Source organism: Phacochoerus africanus, chromosome 2, assembly GCF_016906955.1.
Source record: "Phacochoerus africanus isolate WHEZ1 chromosome 2, ROS_Pafr_v1, whole genome shotgun sequence".
NCBI lineage: Eukaryota > Metazoa > Chordata > Mammalia > Artiodactyla > Suidae > Phacochoerus > Phacochoerus africanus.
This window is the reverse complement of record NC_062545.1, coordinates 166,220,116-166,237,574: the sequence shown is the minus strand read 5'-3', so window position 1 is coordinate 166,237,574 and position 17,459 is coordinate 166,220,116. Positions and strand designations below refer to the sequence as shown.

Below are 17,459 nucleotides of genomic sequence, written 5' to 3'. Positions count from 1 at the left end.
AGAACTGTGTACTTTAAAAACTGCCGCATTCCCATCTGGACTCTCTGCTTTTAGGAGCTAGTAAATGGAAAGTGTTTGGAACACATAGCTCCTGGCACATGATAGCCCCTCAGTGAGTGGTCATTCCATCCCCCAAGACCATGGCGAAAGTTCTGGCCTGTTCAGGTGTGATGAGGGGAACCAGGGAGACAGCCTGGAGGAGGTGGCAGGCAGGTAAACCTGAGGACATGAGGTCACACACCTCCTGTGAACACTAACCCTCCTGTTCACTGAATAAAAGATGGATCCCTTCTCCAGAGCTGCCTTCTGCTGAAAGAGGGTTTTGAGCTGCCTTCTGCTGAAAGAAGGTTTTGTATATTCCTTTCTTAGAGATACTATTTCTTTATAGTAATAATAGCTTTTATAGTGTTTTCTACCCGCCAGGCACTGTTCTATCTGCTTCATATATAATCACTAATTTAATCCCATTAGCAATTCTATGAAGTAGGGACATCATTATTCCCATTTTGCAGATGGAGAAACTGAGGAGTCCCCAGTAATTTACACACAGGCTTTAGTAATTTGCTCAAGGTCACTCAGTAAGAAAGCAGTGGCAGCAGGATGGCACTAGAGTCCATTCTCTAACCACTGGGCTCCACCACCTTTCTAGAAGGAAGATTTGGTTCTTCTTCCTCCACCCTCACTGATATTCCATGAGGCCCTAGATAAGTCACTGCCCCTGTCTCCATTTTCTTCTGTAGGATGCAGAAAGTCCTCTCACCTGGTGGCCTCCCAAGACCACTGTAAGGCCATACTGACTGTCCATTTCCCCGAACCAGCTGCACTGGGAGAAAACGGTGCCCTGGTATAGTCTTCTGAGGAGCAGCTGTATGGAACTGGATGCTCTGCATCCTGCCCCCTGGGGGTGGGGAGGGGCAGTCTTCTCTGAGCCCCACCAGCAGACCCACAGCTGGATGCACAGGCCCCCTAGAGGCCTCCTGGGAGGACCAGAGCTGGGGACACTCATGAGGATGCCAGGCAAAGAATCCCTCTCTCTTAAAGTAAATTCATACAGAGAAAATCCTAGCCATTTGCACCAGCCAAGACCCTCAGAGCTTATGTATATTCTTATGGGCTATTTATAGTCTTGGAGAAATTTGAATTTTCTGGGTAATGGGAGTACTAACAGACTCCAGCTGGTCAGGAACTAGCAGGGGAAAGAGTGGGTACCATGGCACCTTCTGGTGCAGGACTCCGCACTTCCTAGACTCTCCTCCCTGACCCAGCCTATGCAGGTGGAACAAAATAAAAGGGCTAGAGAGGCCTCTCCCCCAAAGGCCATGCTAAGGCCTCTCTGTGGCCTGAATGGGGATGAGGCCGGCGGCCTGGGACCCTTAGAGTGGAGAGGTGAGCTCCCCTCCTTCAAGACTGTTATTTCACAGATGCTGGAGGTGAGGCTCAGAAAAGGGCAGTAACCTATCCAACATCACACAGCTAGTAGGGCCCAGGCATCTACATTCCCACAGGAAGCCTCAGCACAAGGCCTGAGAAGCTGGTGGGAGACGCTTCCTGGGGGGAGACAGTGGGAATTCAACATCCAGTGACCCATATTTCAGAGCAGACAGTCCCGGCTGCCAGTCCCAGAGGAGAAAACCCAAACTCCCTTTCCTGGTATTTAGGACTATCAGCTCCCCTTTGAGATCACTCCCTTGCCCCTCCTTACATAAGCTCCTCCCTCCTGCTATCCTGAGAGTATTCCCAGCTCTCAAATGCCCCCTCATTCACACTCTTCCCAGTCTCAGCATGCAGAAGTTCCTGGGCCAGGGATCAAACATGCACCATGGCAGTGACAACACCAGGTCCTTAACCCACAGACCACCAGGGAACTCCATGCCTCAGTGGCCCTTATCCTACTTTCTCTGATTACTGAATGCTCCCACCACTCAAGGCCTCTGAAGTCCCCATTCCAGTTGACCCTGTGACTTGCCCCCACTCTGAACTCTTTGCAGGAGTTAACCGCCCACCCAAGGAGGCCTGGGTATAGGGTGCCATCCACATTCACAATTCAAGACATAGGAACTCCTGTCTCCCAGCTGCAGGAATATTAGTGGCTCCCAGCCGAGTCCCCCTCTAGAAGTTGCCCTCAGTCAGAGAATACAGGTTCCCCTGAAGTCATGCCTCCTTCCCGGGGCAGTGGTTACCCCGTGATTGGTCCAGGGTCTGGAGGCTCTCTCTCCCTTTCCCCCCAGCTCCAGAGCTTCCTGGCAGATCAGCTGAGGTTGTTGTTGCAACTGCATCTCAGTTCAGTTTCTCCACTGGCGCGCTCCCGCCTCCCTTACCCCTCATGGGATTATTCTCAAGAGCACACTGGCCTCCATCTTAGAGAATGCTTTCCAGGAAAGCTGGTTTATGACAATAGTAACAGAATGGTTAAGCAGCCAGCCTGGGTTCAAACAGAGATCAACCATGTTTAGCTCCATGACCTGGGCTGTTACCTAACTTCTCCTTGCAATTGTTCTAGCAATTCCGTCGGAATAATGCTGAGGCATTAGTTCCTGTCTCCTGAGGGTTAAATGAGATGAGGTACACTGGGTATCTGATATTGAGAAATACTTAAGAAGCATTAGCTATTATTTACATTCAACTTCTCTGAGGTTTGGCAAGCAGGGATGGGATATTATTATCTGTGTCATGGGTGGCTGGAGAGGATCAAACAAGAATGAGAGGAAAAGGGTTAAATTCTTTGCTACTGAGACCTAATACAGACTCAGGGGCCACGTTTCCTGGCGGCTTTGCCCATCTGGGCTGTGGTCTGGAGGCCTGACCCCTCCCTAAACTGGTGAGGATCACTAAATCGGTTTACCATCACTGCTGCAACAAATTAGCACATTAGTGGCTTCAAACAAGACAAATTCACTGTCTTACATTTTTGTAGGGCTAAAGTCTGGTATGGCTCTCATAGGACTAAGGTTGAGGGTCAGCAGGCTGGGTTCCTTCCTGGAGGGTCTAGGAGAGAATTTGGTTTTTGCTCATTTGGATTGTTGGCAGAATTCAGTTCCTAGGGTTGTGAGATCAAGGTCCCCACTTTCTTGCTAGTTGTAAAGGGAGGCCTCTAGAAGCTAGAGGTCACTGCAGTCCTTGGCTTGTGATCATCTTCCTCCATCTTCAGAACAGTGCAGGCAGGTGGAGGACTTCTTAAGGCTACCTTTTGGGTCATCTTCTACTTTTTTTTCTTTTTTGCTTTTTAGGGCTTCACCCATGGCATATGGAGGTTCCCAGGCTAGAGGTTGAATCAGAGCTGTAGCCTCTGGCCTACCACAGCCACAGCAATGCAGAATCTGAGCCAAATCTATGACCTACACTGCAGCTCACAGCAACGCCGGATCCTTAACCCTCTGAGTGAGGCCAGGGATCAAACCCACATCCTCATGGATACTAGTTGGATTCATTTCCACTGTGCCACAACGGGAACTTAGCTTTCACTTTTAAGGACTCATGGTGATTGATTTGGGCCCACATAGCTAATCCAAGTACTGCAAAGTCCCTTTTGCCATGTAAGGTAATGTATTTACAGGTTCCAAGGATTAGAACATGGGCATCTTGGGTGGGGAAAAGGCACCCATTATTCTGCCTACCAAAACCACCCAGCATGGGACAACCTCTGACCCCAAATTCCCCTCCTCCTTTTCCAGGGGGAGGTCTGTGCTGTCCCTTGTGCTGCAGGGACCTACGGCCCCAACTGCTCCTCGGTCTGCAGCTGTAACAACGATGGCACCTGCTCCCCAGTAGATGGCTCCTGCACCTGCAAAGAGGGTACTGTGCCTTCCTTCCCAATCCTATCCCCTCATTTGTACACACAGCCTGTGTGGACTGCTCATGCCCCACCCACCCACATGCGAGATCAGGGAACTTACATTATCAGGTTTCAGCCAAGGAAACCCGTGACAGGGATTTCAACAGCAGGAATGTAATAAAGGGGATTCGTTGCTATGGTGTTAGAAGAACTGAAGGGGGCCTACAAGAGAATGTGAGCAACCCAGAGATTAGCACATTCTCCCACAGTTGCGACCACTCTGAGGGAGATAAGCACGGAGGGGAGAGGTGGTATTCCCAGAGCCTGGGAGTGAGGGTCACCTGGTGGGAGCTGGGACGTGGGCAGAGAGACTGCAGCACAGAGACATAGCCACAAGCAGAGGCCCTTCCCAAAGCAGAGAAAGAAGAGATACCTGGCATCTCTCCTGTTCCACCCAGCAGTCACCAGCCAGGTCTCCCCTCCCACTGGCAAGCCCATCTGGGGACAGCTACAGGGGTCCGGCCCCTGTAACACAGAACAGAGTAGGGGAAGGGGAGGAATGGATCTGTGGGCAAAGAGGCCAGTAAGCAGCCTCAGAATGGGAAAGCAGAATGGGAACACACAGGGCCCTGAGATAAGCTTCCCAAGTCCACCCTGAGCAAGGATAGCCCTCCCCACCTTCGCTGGGTCCCTGTTCCAGCTGGGATCATCCAACTGCAGCGAAAATAGTAAGAACTGGGAGCCAGGAGACCCAGGTTCTAGCCCCCACTCTCTCAGCAGCTGTGCTGTGTTTCCAAGTGAACTCAGAATGCAGAAAGTGTGTTCTAACCCAGCAATCTTAGAAGGGCTGGTTTGGGTGGGATGCTTGCACAGAGCTGGGGGGAGTGGGTGAAAAGCTGTGCTGGCCTAGATGAAGAGGTGACAGCCTCTTTCCTTCCCCTCAGGATGGCAGGGCCTCGACTGCACCCTGCCATGTCCCAGTGGGATGTGGGGCCTGAACTGCAATGAGAGCTGCACCTGTGCCAATGGGGCAGCCTGCAGCCCTGTTGATGGTTCCTGCTCCTGCACGCCCGGCTGGCTGGGGGACACCTGCGAACTGCCCTGCCCGGTGAGCATGGGTTGGGGAAGGACAGGTGGATCCAGTAGCCCCTCGGACCCTTTCCCTGTAGTTATTTTGTCCATAGAGGTGCACAGAGAAGAGCTCTGGCCCAGGTGGTAGGATACTTGGATTCAGGTCTCAGCTCTAGTGCTAACTTCTTTGTCCTACTTCCACCCTCAGCCTCTTTGACTATAAAATGGCAGATACTTGGCAGATAAGGCGATGTGGTATCACTTTCCCCTGGGTGCTCTTGGTAAACGTTAACTGACACTGGCACATTTACCTGAGTCCAAATGCACCTTCAGAATCCGTCACGACACGCTGCTACAGGACAGCCCTTACCAATCCATCAGAGTTGCCATTCTTCGATAATATCTAAGCTTCTTTCTGCTTCCAGCAGTCCAAAATTTATGACCAGAGTGTGGGAGGACTAAACCAAGCATTGTCCAGTCATAACCACCTAGACTTAATCCCTGGATCTTAGGCTAAGATACAAATAAATTAAACCAACTGATGGGATATTGTCGAATAAGTCCTAGAGTCCTGGCTTCAAATCCTGCCTTTGCCCTATCCTAGCTGTGTTACTTGGAACATGTTACTTCACCTCTCTAACCGCATTTCTCATCTTTACATTGTGAAGCTAATGGAACCATTTCACAGAGTTGTTTTGAGGATTAAGAGAAATGAGTTATGTAAGGCCCTTAATACCTAATGAGCATGCAGCAAATGCTGGTCACCACCTTCTTACCCAGTGACAAAGAAGGTCACAGTCATTCCTCACATGTGATCAATGTTTTTAAGTTTGCAAAGTACATTTTCACTTACAGTTTTAATTAACGATCATTTTAACTCTTAGGGATTGACCCGTAAGAAGTCGAGCAGGACTATCACCTCCTTCTGTTCAAACCCCATACTCTTGTTAATGTGGCCAAAGAATTATTTGGAGTGGCTTCAGTTATAAAAAGCACCTCTGTTGTGTCCCAGCCCCAGTTTCTCTGCAACCTTGTTGGGTAGTGGCTCAGTTTTGTCATCAAAATCCAACATACTTGTGTGAACCTTTGGGGGTCTAGGTCTCATCATTTCTCTCTCTCCCTTCCCTCCACAGGATGGCACATTTGGGCTGAACTGCAGTGAGCGCTGTGACTGCAGCCACGCTGATGGTTGTGACCCTATCACAGGCCACTGCTGCTGTTTGGCCGGATGGACAGGTAACTCCCACTGCCACGCCACCATCCAGCTCCTGTGAAACTGAGCTCTTGGTGTTCTCCTACTTCCCTTGAATGTTCTTTCTCTTTCTTCTTCACTTTTTCTTCCTGCTTCCTACATAAGCACCTTTCCTTTATCTCCTCTGGGCTTCGGTTCTCCATTGCATTCAAGTTAACAAATATTAATTGAATACCTATGATGTGCAGGCTCTGCTCTAAGAGCTAAGGACAGACCAGTTTAAAAAAAAAATCAGGGGAGTTCCCATTGTGGCTCAGTGGAAATGAAACCGACTAGGATCCATGAGGATACGGCTTTGAGCCCCATCCTCACTTAGTGGGTTGAGGATCTGGCATTGCTAAGAACTGTGGTATAGGTCACAGAGGCAGCTCAGATCCTGTGTTGCTGTGGCTGTGGCATAGACGGGCAGGTGCAGCTGCAATCCAACCCCTAGCCTGGGAACTTTCATTTGCCATGAGTGTGGCCCTAAAAAGAAAAAACAAAAATCAAAGATGTGGGTACTCAGTGTGTGTTTGCAGAGGATACAGTGGACTGGGGGACAAGGAATTTCTCCTTAGCTCAGGTTCACGCTCTGGGTCTCTACCTGTGTCCTGTCAGCCCACCTCCTAAATAGATGGGTGAATCCCTCCATTTCTCTCCATCCACTGCCACTATCCTCATCCACTGAGCACCATCTCTCAGCTGGTATGCCTGGGCCTCCCCGCTTGCCCAGCTGCACCCAGTCTGTGCATGGTGGCAAGAGGCACATTTTCAAAACCCAAATCTGTTCACATCAGTCTTTGCCCAGATACCTCAGTGGCTTCCCATGACACTCATATAGAATCCAAGTTCTTACAGTAGCCCAAGGACCACATGGTCTGGCTCTGCAACTTTCTGCCTCTCTTTTACCCTCTCCCGTCACTCACTTCACTCAAGCCACTGGGGCCAAGCCCGTCCCTGACTCTGGGCCTTTGCACGTGCCTTCCCTCTGCCTGGATCACTCTTTCCCCTTCTCTTCACCTGACAACACCTTCTTCTCCACCAGATTTCAACTTAAAGGTTACTTCCTCTGGGAAGGCTCTCTCCCCTTCATACTCCCATCCCCCCAACTTGACCAAGACTATGAAAGAGCCCCTTTTATTAATTCTCACGATATCCTACAGTATTTTGTAGTACTTACTTCAGTTGTCACTTAACTTTCATTTGAGTCACTTTTTCTTTTTTTTATCATCAGCCTCCCACCTTGACCATCAGCTCTGCAGGAGCAAGGACCACATCCCTCTTGTTCACCACTTTATCCAGCGTCTGCCACACCCTGAGAAATGGTTAAGAACACAGACAACCTTTAGCAAGTCCTTTAAGCTCTCAGAGCCTAAATTCTTCATCCATAGCATGCAGATAATTATAACCCTTATAACTACAGGGTCATTTTGAAATTCAAATGAGCTATTACCTGTAAGTGTTAACAGTGCCTGGCACATAGTAGGTGTTTAGTAAATGTAAGTCCTACAAAACAGGAATACAGTGTTTAATAATGTGTTGCATGAATGAACCCACTGGCCATTCCCAAGGTGGTGGGCAGCGAGGGGAAAGAAATACAGGCATTCCTGGCTGTGTAGGTCCTCATGGGATGAATAATTCACACCAGGCTGTTGAGCAGCCTTTTTTCCTGCAACCAGAAAGTTTCTGAACAGCTGAGGGCCAGAGACACCGCTTCCTCTGTGGCATCTCTGACCTGACTCCCCTGCCCTGCCCTGCCCCTTAGTACAGACCTAGGATCCACTCTGCTCACTGGCACCCTAAGACTCTTAGCTGGAGCCAAATGGAAATCCACTTTAATTTTTCATTGCCTTAATTTCCAATAAGACAATAAGATTTTAATGACATCTGGCGCTTAAAAATTCTGTCTTTAACAGACAACCTTTCAGCAAGGCCTCTGCTGTTCTAAAGCTAATTTCCCCAAATGTGGTCCTGAAGTCATTTCAAAGGAGCAATTGATGTTCTGAGATTTGCCAAGCAGAAGGAGACCAAGGAAGGAGAGCAAGGGCAGGGGTTAAGGCCCCAGCCTCCTGCTCAGTGAGTCCTCCCCACACACCCCTGACTTCCTGGCCCCTGGCATATTGCTCATGCCTTGGCTCAACACTCATTTTTCTTTGTTCTAAGCGTGTCTTCTTCCCTCACCCCCATTAGCAACAGGCTTCTTGACTGGCATCTTGTCTAAATCACCTTGCCCTGCACATAGTAGGTGCTTTTTTAAACAGAGCAGGCCTATAACCATATATGGCTCTTCCCCTTGAAGTGAAGGAGACCTTGAGGATGATCTGCTCCAACCTCCTTATGCTACAGATGAGGAAAAGGAGCTTCCCAAGGTCTCAGGACATCCGCACCAACAGGATTGGAGACATAGGATTGCCTTATAAAGGGGAGCCATTTATTCATCCAGCTAGCATTTATTGACTCAAGCCATCACCAAGTCTTTAATGGCAGCTACCATGTGCCCAGCCCTGTATCAGGCCCATCAGGAAATGGCAAAATTCAGTAACAGCGATAGACCCGAGCACCTGTAGTGTGCCAGACACTTCGGTGGATATTAGAGATGCAGAGATAACCAAGATGGTTTGCCTGTCCACTAGGAGCACCTGAAATGTCAATAAGCCATGGTCCCTATCTTCACAGGACACATATGTATAAAACATTCAGATGATAAGGAGGAACAGAGCTGTATGCCACTATCAAATAGATGCTTGAATCCCTGGGCAGACATCCAGGGAGCCTTCCTGGAGAAGGAAGACCCTCAACAGACCCTGAAAGATGTGGGCTACTGAGGTGCTGCTGGCCTTTGTGGCATGAACTAGAGATCACAATATATGGATTCGTAGCCTAGTTTTATCTACCATTAGAGATGTGTAGGGGCTCCTGAGAAGTAAAGCAAGGAGATTTCCTAGGGGTAGGCAAGAGAAAGAGATTTCTAAGGTGGATTATTATCCTCATGCAACTACAGAAAAAACAAGGCCTAGAGATGGTAGATGATAAAGCCATGCTTTTCAGAAGCTGTAGTTGGAGGGCCTCCCACCAGGCCGAGGTCAGCCCCTTTGACCACACTGGTGAAACTGGGCACTCCACGCAGGGGGGAAACCCTAGACCCTTCTCTCCACTTTGATGCTGATGTCTTAAGTTCCAGGGAACTCTTAGAATATGTAAGAACCTCAAATAGGAGCCTGACTCCCACAGAACTAGGCCTACAGTGGAATAATTGCCAGACCCTAGAACCCAGAGAGCCTTTGCGGCCATCTGCAACCTGAGCATAATCACCTTACACTTGTGGTTCTCCAAGAACGAGGACACCCTTTTGACATGAAAACATTTTGAGATCCTATACTGAGAAGAACTGTACTTTTAATATCCACTGATTGGAGGAGAAACACAATAGCAACAGGCTGCCATGAATTCAGGGGTACTCTTGCATGCATTCTGTCTTACTAATCACCGTAGTATTTGTGTATAGTTTCAGGAAAGAGCCATATCTGTATATGATGCATGTGGCAACAAAGACTGCTTGATGCACAGGTGGGATCGGAGGCACCTGTCAGACAGTGGAATTCCACCTTAGTCCAGTGTGCCTCCTGGGAGCAGCAGTGGCCCTCGGCCTGAGTTTGAATCCTGGGTTTTCAACAACTACAGGCAAAAGAATTCCTTGGGGGCAGATCATGAATTTGGGTTTTAAACAGCTTTGGGTTTTCCCCTGTGCCAGGCTCCCCTTCAGTCCATCTGTGCTACTTGCCCAGGGTTTACCTCTTGCATACCTGAAATGCCATTAGGAGAGGCCTCCATCGGGGGGTAAAATGTGGCCACCAGCTTCTCCTAGCCCCCCCGCCTCCTGCTGCAGAACTGAGGTGTCACAGGGAGGGAGCGCAGGCTAGACTGAGGCACTGGAGGATGAGTAAAGCCTGTTGCATCTCCACTCCATCCCGCTGTTCAGCCTCCTCCCCTTTTGCCATGGGCCCAGGTGGGCTTGTACAATTCCAGCCTGCCTCTAAATTGGTCCCACCGCTCTCCTGCTGCTACTAGGCCTGGCTCTGTTCACTGGGCCTGAATGTCTTCCTCCCTCTTTCTTTTCTCACAATTCCTGTCCTTTTAGCAAAGCAGACATGATTTTTAAATGAATTCTGCTCTTCTCTGAGCCTCTGATATTCACCTTCCAAAGCCAAGCTGGCCCCCATGGTCCATTCACTTAATGCATGTTGGACTGGAAGCCTTGCTGCCTGGGAGGAAACCCCACCCCAGAGCTGGGCATCCAGCCTCGGACCTTTTAAAATTCCTCTCAGCCTTGGGGCTATAATCACCCCAACATATATTTTTTTTTCCTCTCAGCTCAAAAAGACTGTGTAGGCCTTGCTCCTCCTTTTGACACATTCCATCCATTCTTCCATAGGGCCCTATTTGTCAAACTGAAGGTCATTAAATCAATTTATCGGGTCACAACTAGCTTTGTTGTTGTTCATGAAATAGAATGCATCATTGTGCAAAGAAATCATTCGAATGCATCACACTCCGTGATAGTAAATGTTATTTTGAAAAGCATTGGTTTCTCTTATATATATGTGTGCATATTTGATATAAAATACATATTGCACTGAGGACTGTGGTCAAAAGAATCTGAAAAGACCCCACCCACTCCCTGGACCACTGCCTGGGGGGCTCCATCAAGGACCAGTGTCTCCTGAGCTAACATGGGTGGGCATGAAGGTTTTGTTTTGTTTTGTTTTGTTTAGAGCCACACCTGCGGCATATGGGAGTTCCCAGGCTAGGGGTTGAATCAGAGCTGTAGCTGCCAGCCTGAGCCACAGCCACAGCCATGCCAGATGTGAGCCACCTCTACGACCTACACCACAGCTCATGGCAACTCCAGATCTTTAACCCACTGAGCGAGGTCAGGGATCAAACCCATGTCCTCATGGATACTAGTTGGGTTTGTTACCACTGAGCTACAATGGGAACTCCATCTCTTTAACTTTGGATTCCAGCTCAGATGTCAAAAGCAAAGGAGGCCCTTCATAATCTGATCCCTTCTTATCCCCACAATCTCATCTCTTGCCAAATCCCATCCTGTACATTATGGTTCAGCCATATGCTTGAGTCTCCCTCCTGCCTCCTGCTCTCTGCACATAGGGTTTCCTTTACCTGATCAATTCCTCCTTGGTCTTTAGGACTCAGTTCAGGCATTGCCTCTTCCTGAAAGCCCTCCCTGACCTGCCAAGTGTCTCTGGGTTTTTTTCCTCCACATTTCCAGACACACTGTGCTTGCTGCACCTCTTCTTACTGCATTGGGCCCCCTTCCCACCATTCTTCTTTTCACGCTCCCCTCTTCCCACTGACTTGAGTCTGCTCCGGCCCGCAGGCATCCACTGTGACAGCACATGTCCGCCTGGTCGCTGGGGCCCCAACTGCTCTGTGTCCTGCAGCTGCGAAAATGGTGGTTCCTGCTCCCCAGAGGATGGGAGCTGTGAGTGTGCTCCGGGCTTCCGAGGACCCTTATGCCAAAGAAGTAAGTCTGAGCCCTCACCCCGCAGACCTCGGGCAGCTCATCCTCCCCAACCCTTCCCTGCTGGAACTAGTACTGGCTGGAGGGAGGCTGAGCTGGCAGAGTCAGCCCTCATAGAATCCCTCCCTTTAGTCCCCCTCTCTCCTGGCCCTGACTTTTCTGTCCCCAGGTTCAGGGCCCAGCCTGGCTCCCCAGTGGAAATAGGACCAGACAACAATTCCTCTGTGGAGAGGAGACAGAGGGATGGGCTCTCCAAGGTGTGGGGCGGGTGCAACTCTCCCCGTACTTTTGAGAAGCCGCTCTTCATCACTCTGCGGGATTGGACAGGTAGCCAGGCCAGCTGGGGCCCCTTGGGCTGCTGACCACCATCTCCCCTTCACCCCCAGTCTGCGCCCCTGGGTTCTATGGCCACGGCTGCGCCCAGCCATGTCCCCTCTGTGTGCACAGCAGTGGACCCTGCCATCACATAAGCGGCATCTGCGAGTGCCTCCCCGGATTCTCTGGAGCCCTCTGCAACCAAGGTACTGTATACAGGGGGTTAACTCGAGCCAGGGAGATGAGGAGGCCGGGAGGGAAGTGGCAGGGAAGGAAGGTTCAGGATTCCCACCATACTCCGGAGGCAGCCCCTTGCCTCTTCAGGGCCTGCGCCTACCTTTCTAAGAACTGGACACCGCCAGGCATGAGACAAAGCCATGATGCAGTTGAAGGAACAGGCTCAGAAAAGGTAAATGACTTCTCCATGGTCTCACGGCTAGCAAGAGGTGGAGCTGAGCAACGAATCCTGATGCGAGGGCCATGAATGAAAGATGAAACAAGTGTAGATGAAATCTGCATACAAAGGGGACCCAGCTGGCTTGTGCTGAGTGTCCAGTGGGAAAGGCAGAGAACATGGTGGGAGCTCAGAGGAAACAGTTCTGGCTTCCGTGGAGATGACAACTTCCCAGCCTTTCTCTCCTCACACTCAGGCCAACATCATTAATCCCTCACCACACACTTTCCTGTCTCAGCTGCAGAATCCACAACACCAACTCCAGCCAACCTCTTCTCAACAGGAGTTGAGGAGGTAGATAATAAAGCTTACTGTGTTGCGGTCCTGCTAATCTGGCTCTCTGTGGGAGAAAAGCCCTAATTTGTATCATTTGCAAATCTCCATGATGTAGAGATTCCCACCATGGCCGATTCTAAGGTATCAATGGTTTAACACCATTGCACCTGGCAGAATGCCTGAATATTTCACAATCATTGTGAAAGTAGAAGCTGGCTCCTTTGCACACCGTTGCTTATGTGCTGGCCCTGTCTTAGTTAGGCTAAGGCAGGGTGGATTTGGGGGACAGCTCCAAGCTGTGCAGGACTTCACCTGGGCCTTAGCCTAATAGGCAGAAATGGAAGAAAGGCATCGTGGGCAGAGGAAACAGCCTGGGCAAAGCACACAAACATGGCAGGCCACTGTCCAGCCATCGGGAATAGCAGAAGGATGCAGAGACTGAATAGCAAAGGGGAGTAAGAAGGTAGTTTGGGGACTTCTCAAGAGCCTTAAAGACAAGGTTGCAGAATTTGCACTTGAACTTATAAGGAGTGAAGCGATCTTGATCTAAGATATAGAGCTAAAAGCAACTTCAAGGTCATCTGTGCAAGAATCTCATCTGGCCTCTGCTTAAAACCTTCCATTGAGAGCTCCTTACCTCCCAGGGGACCAGATTCTTTTGATGAATAATGACCACTGAGCTGGGCTATTTTTGTTAAGTGTATGGGCCGTTAATATGTATGAGTGGAAAGTTTACTCCATGATGCTTTGAGGTCATGAGAAGTTTGGACCCCAGGGAAATGTATGTGACAGTTTCATTTGCTTGCAGCCCTCCTAGGACAGTTTAATCATAACCTGACATGTCGAGGTTTACTTATTAAACATGGGAGACCCAGCCATCAATACAGATAGGCTGGGTCTAAATTAGGACCTAAGCAGCCAGAGGAGGAACTCTCAGATCCTGCAATGTCTGATTTATCGCCCGCTGGCCTAATGAGTATTTTCCACATATAGATCTAATAGAGTCAGCTATTAATGGCAACTGCCCTGGTTAAGTCTCAAACCTTGTAAAAAATTGAACTGACACTTTCTAATGACCGGCTTTCCACCGAGTTACAAATTACAGACACTGCTTATGCAGAATCATTAAACATAGATTAAATATAACCAGATGTTTTCTTTTCACCAGCCCCCCTTCTCTCCACCGCCCCTCTCTTTGCCTCACTCTTGATTCAGCTAAGAAGTCAACCAATTAATGTATTAGACTGATCACATTAGCAGCTCTGTGGGTGATTTTGTCAGCCTGTACATGTGAGAAATACTTTAGAGATAAGACTGTCTTGTTAGAGAAGCTTGGAGTTGGTTTGGGGGTGGAGGAGGTCAGTGGAGCATCTATGGGAGGATGAGTGCTAGGCTGTCCTGTGCCCACAGTGTGTGCTGGAGGGCACTTTGGACAGGACTGTGCCCAGCGCTGCTCCTGTGCCAACAACGGGACCTGCAGCCCCATTGATGGCTCCTGCCAGTGTTTCCCCGGATGGATTGGCAAGGATTGCTCACAGGGTAAGCCTCAGTCCCCTGGGAATGCACCGTCCCCCCAACACACCCGGGGTCAGGCTCAGAAACACCCACTCCCTGCCCAGAACCTCTCTGCCCCTGATGCTTCCATCTCCCAGGGCTGAAATCTCCTTCTGCAGGTAGGAATGTCCACCTGAGTCCCATTTAGTTCTATAGCTAAGATGATGAAGTATTTAGGACTGCTCGCTGGCATTATTAACTGCTAGCATTAAAGATATGGACATTATTGGTCATATCATTAATACAATGAATATTGAGTTTGGGAGGGTTGGAAGAAGGAGCGGGGAAGTGAGGGGAGGCCAGGGCAGCCTCCGCAGAGGAATAATTGCACCCTCTGGGTGGCTCATGTGAATGATATCCTGGGCACCATAGGTCTGGACAGGGTATGGTAGGGGCTGTTCCTGTAAGGCGTACCCAGTCTGATATGGAGGTGACAGGGATTCCCCAATCAAAAGGCAGAGACCTAGCCTCAGCCCTGTGGAGTCCTTGGCTGATGAGTGAGACCCAGCCAGTACCCCTAGGAAGGTCCCAGCGAGATGGCCTAGCCTGAAGGCATTTCCATTCTGAGGGAGAAGGCACACGTGCCATCTCCAGGGAGGTCCCCCGCAGAAAGAAGAGACAGAGTCCCTACCCTTGTGGGGGAAAGTCCCCATCCTTGTGGGAAAGTTATTACACCATATTCACACCCTAAACTGCAGTGTTCAAAGTCTACCGCACATAGCCATAGGCTCCAAATCACGGTCAGTTCCCTGACAGAGAAGGTTCAGAGCCTTCAAAGCTGGGAGAGTGGACGGAGACTCTGAGCTTAATGGGAATCCTGGGTGACTGGGCCAAGAGGAGAGTGGAAGAACTCTGGGAACAGTGGTCAAGCCCCCTGAAAACCAGGAAGTGCCACCTGGGTGCATCCTGGCATCTGGGCTCTGACGTGCACTCCCCCTTCCTCTCCCTCCCTTTCCGTCTGCCCCTCTTTGCCTTGCCCCCACCCTCTGCATCCCACCCACCCCCAGCTTGCCCAGCTGGGTTCTGGGGCCCCGCCTGCTTCCACACATGCAGCTGCCACAACGGGGCGAGCTGTAGCGCCGAGGATGGGGCCTGCCACTGCACCCCCGGCTGGACCGGACTCTTCTGCACTCAGCGTAAGCCCCGCCTCCCAGCCTCCCAGCTATTTGGAATCCCATGCTGCGGCCTGCTGGCTGCCTTGGGCATCGTCTGGGCCTGCAGTGGAGGGAGGGTGGAGGCAGGTCCCAGGGCGGGGAGCTAACCACCCCGCCCCTGCAACCCCTGGGATTGAGGAGCCTGGCTGGATTCAGGGGATTGATAGGCCCAACGTCCTGGAAGGTCAGGGCTATAAGGTACCCCAGCAATCAGCTCTCCTTGGACAAGAGGCCCAGAGTAGGGAGGAATAGCCTAGTGGCTGCAGCAAGGAGATACCAGCTGGGTCTCTCATTCCAAGGGACCTTGGTCCAAAGGACTCTCCACCCCTCTGGCGTGAGGGTTCACAGCATGGAGAAGCTCGGTGCAGGGTCTCACTAGTTCTCACCCCATGCTCAGAAACGGCCAGGAGTTGTACTAACTGCACCTTCACAGTTGCCTCTACCCTGTTTCTCCAGGCTGCCCAGCAGCATTTTATGGGAAGGACTGTGGGCGTGTGTGCCAGTGTCAGAATGGCGCCAGCTGTGACCACATCAGCGGCAAGTGCACCTGCCGCACGGGCTTCACGGGGCGACACTGTGAGCAGAGTAAGCTGTCCCGACCCCTCACCCTGGGTGTCAATGCCAGGCCTCCCCCTTTAATGTCCACCCAGCAGGGCCCTACACCCTCTGCTCCCTTAATCTTTGGAGCAACTCCTAAGGAGAAAAATTGAAGAAAGGGCCTATATTGGTGTTTGGAGAGTTTCTTCATCCAGTTTGGGTGGGGATGGGGGATGTTGGGACAGAGCAGAGGCTTTGTTGCAGGCAGGGGGGTTAGTGAGCGAGTAGAGGGAGGCAGACATTGTTTGATTCTTCTTCAAAGCCCCTGTGGCACCCAGCTCTGGGCCTGACACATGGAGGCGGCTGTGTAAATATGGATCAGGTGAGAAGGATGTAGGGGTTGGGGGGGGGTCCCCCTACTTAGAGCTACTTAGGTATTCTGCCTAGTCCCAAGTATCAAACCACAGCACATAGGAGGCTACTGAGAAAGAGGCTGCACTCTGTGAGGCAGAAATAATCATCTCAGCTGCCCACATAGGGGATAGGAGGGGTTGAGTGGGCATATATCTCAGTCTATTCCAACTCTTCTTCGTGCTACACAGGATGTGCTCCAGGAACCTTTGGCTATGGGTGTCAGCAGCTATGTGAGTGCATGAACAATGCTACCTGTGACCACGTCACAGGCACCTGTTATTGCAGCTCTGGATTCAAAGGGATCAGGTGTGACCAAGGTAATACACAGATGGCAGAGACCCTGGGGAAGGTGGCTGGGCTAGGCAAAGGGTCCCACAGAGGCAGCCTCTAGGGAGATTCCAACAGGAATGACTATTGGCATTTTATAAGGATGCTTTGTGACTTCCTCCTGTTCACATTTGGGAGGAGAGCAGGAGGGAAATGGGGTGGACTGGGGAGGGGAAGTCTCCAGGCACTGGAGAGGCAGATGGAGCAGGAAGACCCTCAGGCACTACTTCCCTCTGTTCCTCCTTGTTAAGTTTTGTGAGCCAAGCCGGGTAACAAGCTAGTTCTGTGGAAAGGTCAGCAGACCGAGTCCGAAGGTCAAATTCTGGTTCTGCCATTACCTGCTAGGTGTCCTTGGGCAGGTCATTTCCTTTTGCTGGTTCTGTTATTCCACATGCGAAGGGGAAAGACATGAGGTTCTGCTGAGAGCAGCAGAGCCCAAAGGGGTTCAACCTTAGCTCCAGGTCTATAGTTAGAGAAGGGCCCACAGTGCAGTTGTAAGGACCAAGGTGAGAAAATGTGAGTAAAGACTCAGTACAGTGCTTGGTACATGAGTGGGCACTCGCTAAGTGGTTTTTGCTGTTGGTTCCAGGAGATGGGGGATGAGAATGGGCACTTGAGCATTCACATTACAGAAAAGGAGCCAAAAGACATTTCCATTGCATTCTGATGGGGGGTGGGGGACAGCCCACACGTCTATCATCAAGAGGGGTTTTATGAGCACTAGTCCTGGGCATGCCGGTACAGCTCTGACGGCTTTCCTTGCCATTCTGTCTTGCTGTGCCCACAGTGGAATAACTATCCCCATGCTGAGG

The 17,459-nt window shown here is 50.5% G+C and overlaps 1 protein-coding gene across 4 annotated transcripts in view; it reads left to right on the top strand.

Annotated features, from left to right (window-relative positions):
- MEGF11 (multiple EGF like domains 11) overlaps positions 1 to 17,459 on the top strand; it is a 69,881-nt gene that overhangs the window by 33,765 nt on the left and 18,657 nt on the right. For all 4 annotated transcript variants that reach the window (XM_047767118.1, XM_047767120.1, XM_047767117.1 and 1 more), the window contains exons 4-12: positions 3,672 to 3,792; positions 4,717 to 4,880; positions 5,977 to 6,079; positions 11,473 to 11,619; positions 12,003 to 12,137; positions 14,072 to 14,200; positions 15,223 to 15,351; positions 15,826 to 15,954; positions 16,509 to 16,637. In XM_047767118.1, coding sequence (XP_047623074.1) covers positions 3,672 to 3,792; positions 4,717 to 4,880; positions 5,977 to 6,079; positions 11,473 to 11,619; positions 12,003 to 12,137; positions 14,072 to 14,200; positions 15,223 to 15,351; positions 15,826 to 15,954; positions 16,509 to 16,637 — 1,186 coding nt within the window. The remainder of the gene's footprint in view (positions 1 to 3,671; positions 3,793 to 4,716; positions 4,881 to 5,976; positions 6,080 to 11,472; positions 11,620 to 12,002; positions 12,138 to 14,071; positions 14,201 to 15,222; positions 15,352 to 15,825; positions 15,955 to 16,508; positions 16,638 to 17,459) is intronic.